At 31.2% G+C, this 2,709-nt stretch overlaps 1 protein-coding gene across 1 annotated transcript; it reads left to right on the top strand.

The window, feature by feature from the left end:
* Positions 1 to 299: 299 nt before the first annotated feature.
* LOC111693008 (serine protease easter-like) lies at positions 300 to 2,176 on the top strand. Its single transcript, XM_023457146.1, has 2 exons — positions 300 to 690; positions 2,003 to 2,176. Exons 1-2 carry the CDS (start codon positions 381 to 383, stop codon positions 2,098 to 2,100), a joined length of 408 nt encoding a protein of 135 aa, XP_023312914.1. The 5' UTR covers positions 300 to 380; the 3' UTR covers positions 2,101 to 2,176.
* Positions 2,177 to 2,709: the final 533 nt, after the last annotated feature.

Below are 2,709 nucleotides of genomic sequence, written 5' to 3'. Positions count from 1 at the left end.
GTTCACTTTAGTGAGCTTATACAACTGTGTGTTATTGGAAAGCTGATTTGTTGCCATCTCTTGAAAGTTGTTGTTAGTAGTCTATTTCTCCTACCGCTCCAACTTTCCCCACTTTACATTAATGCTGTTGGGAGCAGTTTCATGCTTGTATTTCTGCATTTATCAAAAGAAACTGCGTAAAAATATGACATAAGAGCCTTTTATGCAACTTTTCCGGACATTTTTACTACAATTATTTAAATTCTGAGAATTAAATTTTCAATGCTAGCATATTATTGTATAACTAATACATTGTTACGTTCTATACAGGGGCACAACAAAGCTGTACCACACCAGATAACAAAAGCGGTCGGTGCCTTTCCATAGGGCAGTGCCCTACGATGATAGACTTCCTGAATAACTCTCCGAAACCTTTTTCCAACGATGTAAAAGAATTGCTGAACAGATATGTCTGCACCTACGAGGACGAAGCTATAAACACAAAAATTTGTTGTCCTTCGGATCCTATTGATATAAGTGGAAGAAACAAAGAAGTCCCTCCACCTCCACCACCAGATGTTCTGAACCATGAAAATCTTAAGCTACTTCCGGAGGAGTGCGGTCAGATCAATTATGATGAAAAAATTCGAGGCGGTACTGAAGCAAGATTGAGAGACTTTCCTTGGATGGCACTTTTGGCGTATAACACAGGTACTATTTTTTTCCTTAAATAAATAATACTGACATTGGTGACCAGATTAAGATCATTGGATGTAGTTATTTCATACCTAATAAATTTCAGAGTTATGTGTATTTACTGCATATTATTCTGAAAAACAGAAGTCTTCCAAAGCAGTCTAAAGTATTTCACAGCGTGATTCATTAAATTATTTTTTGAAAAGAAAGTTGATAACATAATATTCAAAAAGGTCTTCCTTTCAAATACAGGGCGCAGATTAAATATTTTTTGTTCTTTTTTTAATATCTTGATAATGAATGTTTTCTTTTTCTCAAACTTTGTACCATTAAACTGTCTATTAGGGATCATTTTTTAATTAATAAAAATATATTTTATCATCACACCAGGGACGTGTGTAGAATAGTTTCCAATAATACTATAAAATTACATGCACGCTACCGATATTTTTAATTTTGTGAGTATTTTCTGCCACCACAGTTTATTATCCAACGTCAGGAGTCTCAGCATTTTTTCATTTAAAAATCAGTTCTAGAGAAAAGAAATGTTTTATTAAAAATAAAAAACTATTTAAAAATCCTTGTTTGAAAAAATAATAATATAGTAGAACCTTAATGAAGAAGCCAAGACGCTTATTCGATATGGAAATATTTTATTGAGGTACTCTTGAACAGCAAAATGTATAAACAATTGTCAAACACGAATCTTGCAGGACTTCAGGTACCACTTTAATAATAAAATAGTGATAGAAATCACCATTCATTTGAAAGAAAGTATATAATTTTATTTGGTGTCTTATTTCCAGCATCGCATGAGGCTTTTCTTGTTTCCAAACATGGTTATTCTGAAAATCGTTAATANTGTAGACAACAATGGAGTTGTATGAACGTAACGGAAAACGGCAGTGTCTTTCTAATAGGTAACGCTCGAACAAGTATTTATGCGGTATAAGTTATTGTTAATTAGTTAATGCTAAACTAAATTATTAACAAAAAAAATGCTGAGACATATTTTGTCATGCAATGAACGAGGCCTACAAAAAATAATCGCGAAATTAAAGATATCAGTGACGTGTATATTATTTTTTTATAATAACTAGATATTAAAAGAATCGTGCAATTTGGAGTTTTGTTTGAGCTTTGTTTTCTGATTCATCCTATAAAACTCACCCTTAACTGCTGGAGAGTGAATTTTTACGCAACCTGTGCAAAAAGTTTAACCATGGACGACTTCACATTAATATCGATTTTATATGTTAAAATATGCCTAACTTAGTGACGTATGTGTTGTATGAAACTAAATTATAAATTATTATGTTATTTTCAGATACTGGGCGCGAATTTAAATGTGGTGGAAGCATAATAAACGAAAATTACATCCTGACAGCAGCCCATTGTATAGTGAAGACTCCATATCCTCTGTAGGTATAATACTACTGGTACAAACAATTGATATAATGTTTCATTGATAAATTAAGTTAATTAATGACATGATTAGACCGTTAATGTATTGATTTATTTTATAAAAATATATTCACAGTCTAATCGCCTGATTAGTTAATCATTTCCTAATCGGGACTCGAAGTACCGGACCTAGAAATAAATATGTAATTACGATCAACCAATATTAGCACACGACAATAAATAAAACACTGTAGAATTATGGATAATACATTATCGTTTTCGTTATGAAAATTACCACAGAATTTCTACTAATTAGTCCAAGCATTATATAGAAATAATTATATAATGCATAATGATTATGCATTATATACATAAAAAATGACCGTATAGAAAATTAAATTTTAAATCGAGTTTCTTGTTCTTTAAACTCGATCCAAAATTGCGAACATGGCTAAAAAAAATCGCAAAGCTGCAAAAAACGGTTTTTCTAAAATAACTAAAAAAATATAGCACCGATCGAAAAATTTTTTTGTTGCTTTTCGGGATATATCGAAAAAACCGTTAAAAATCTTCTCTTTTCTCTTCTTCTATAACTCGTTTACATTTACGTTCCCATACTTGCTATTTACT

This window comes from Anoplophora glabripennis, unplaced genomic scaffold, assembly GCF_000390285.2.
Source record: "Anoplophora glabripennis isolate ALB-LARVAE unplaced genomic scaffold, Agla_2.0 scaffold6377, whole genome shotgun sequence".
In the NCBI taxonomy this organism is placed as follows: Eukaryota; Metazoa; Arthropoda; class Insecta; order Coleoptera; family Cerambycidae; genus Anoplophora; species Anoplophora glabripennis.
Note: the sequence above shows the minus strand (reverse complement) of the source record. Positions and strands in the feature narration are given on the sequence as shown.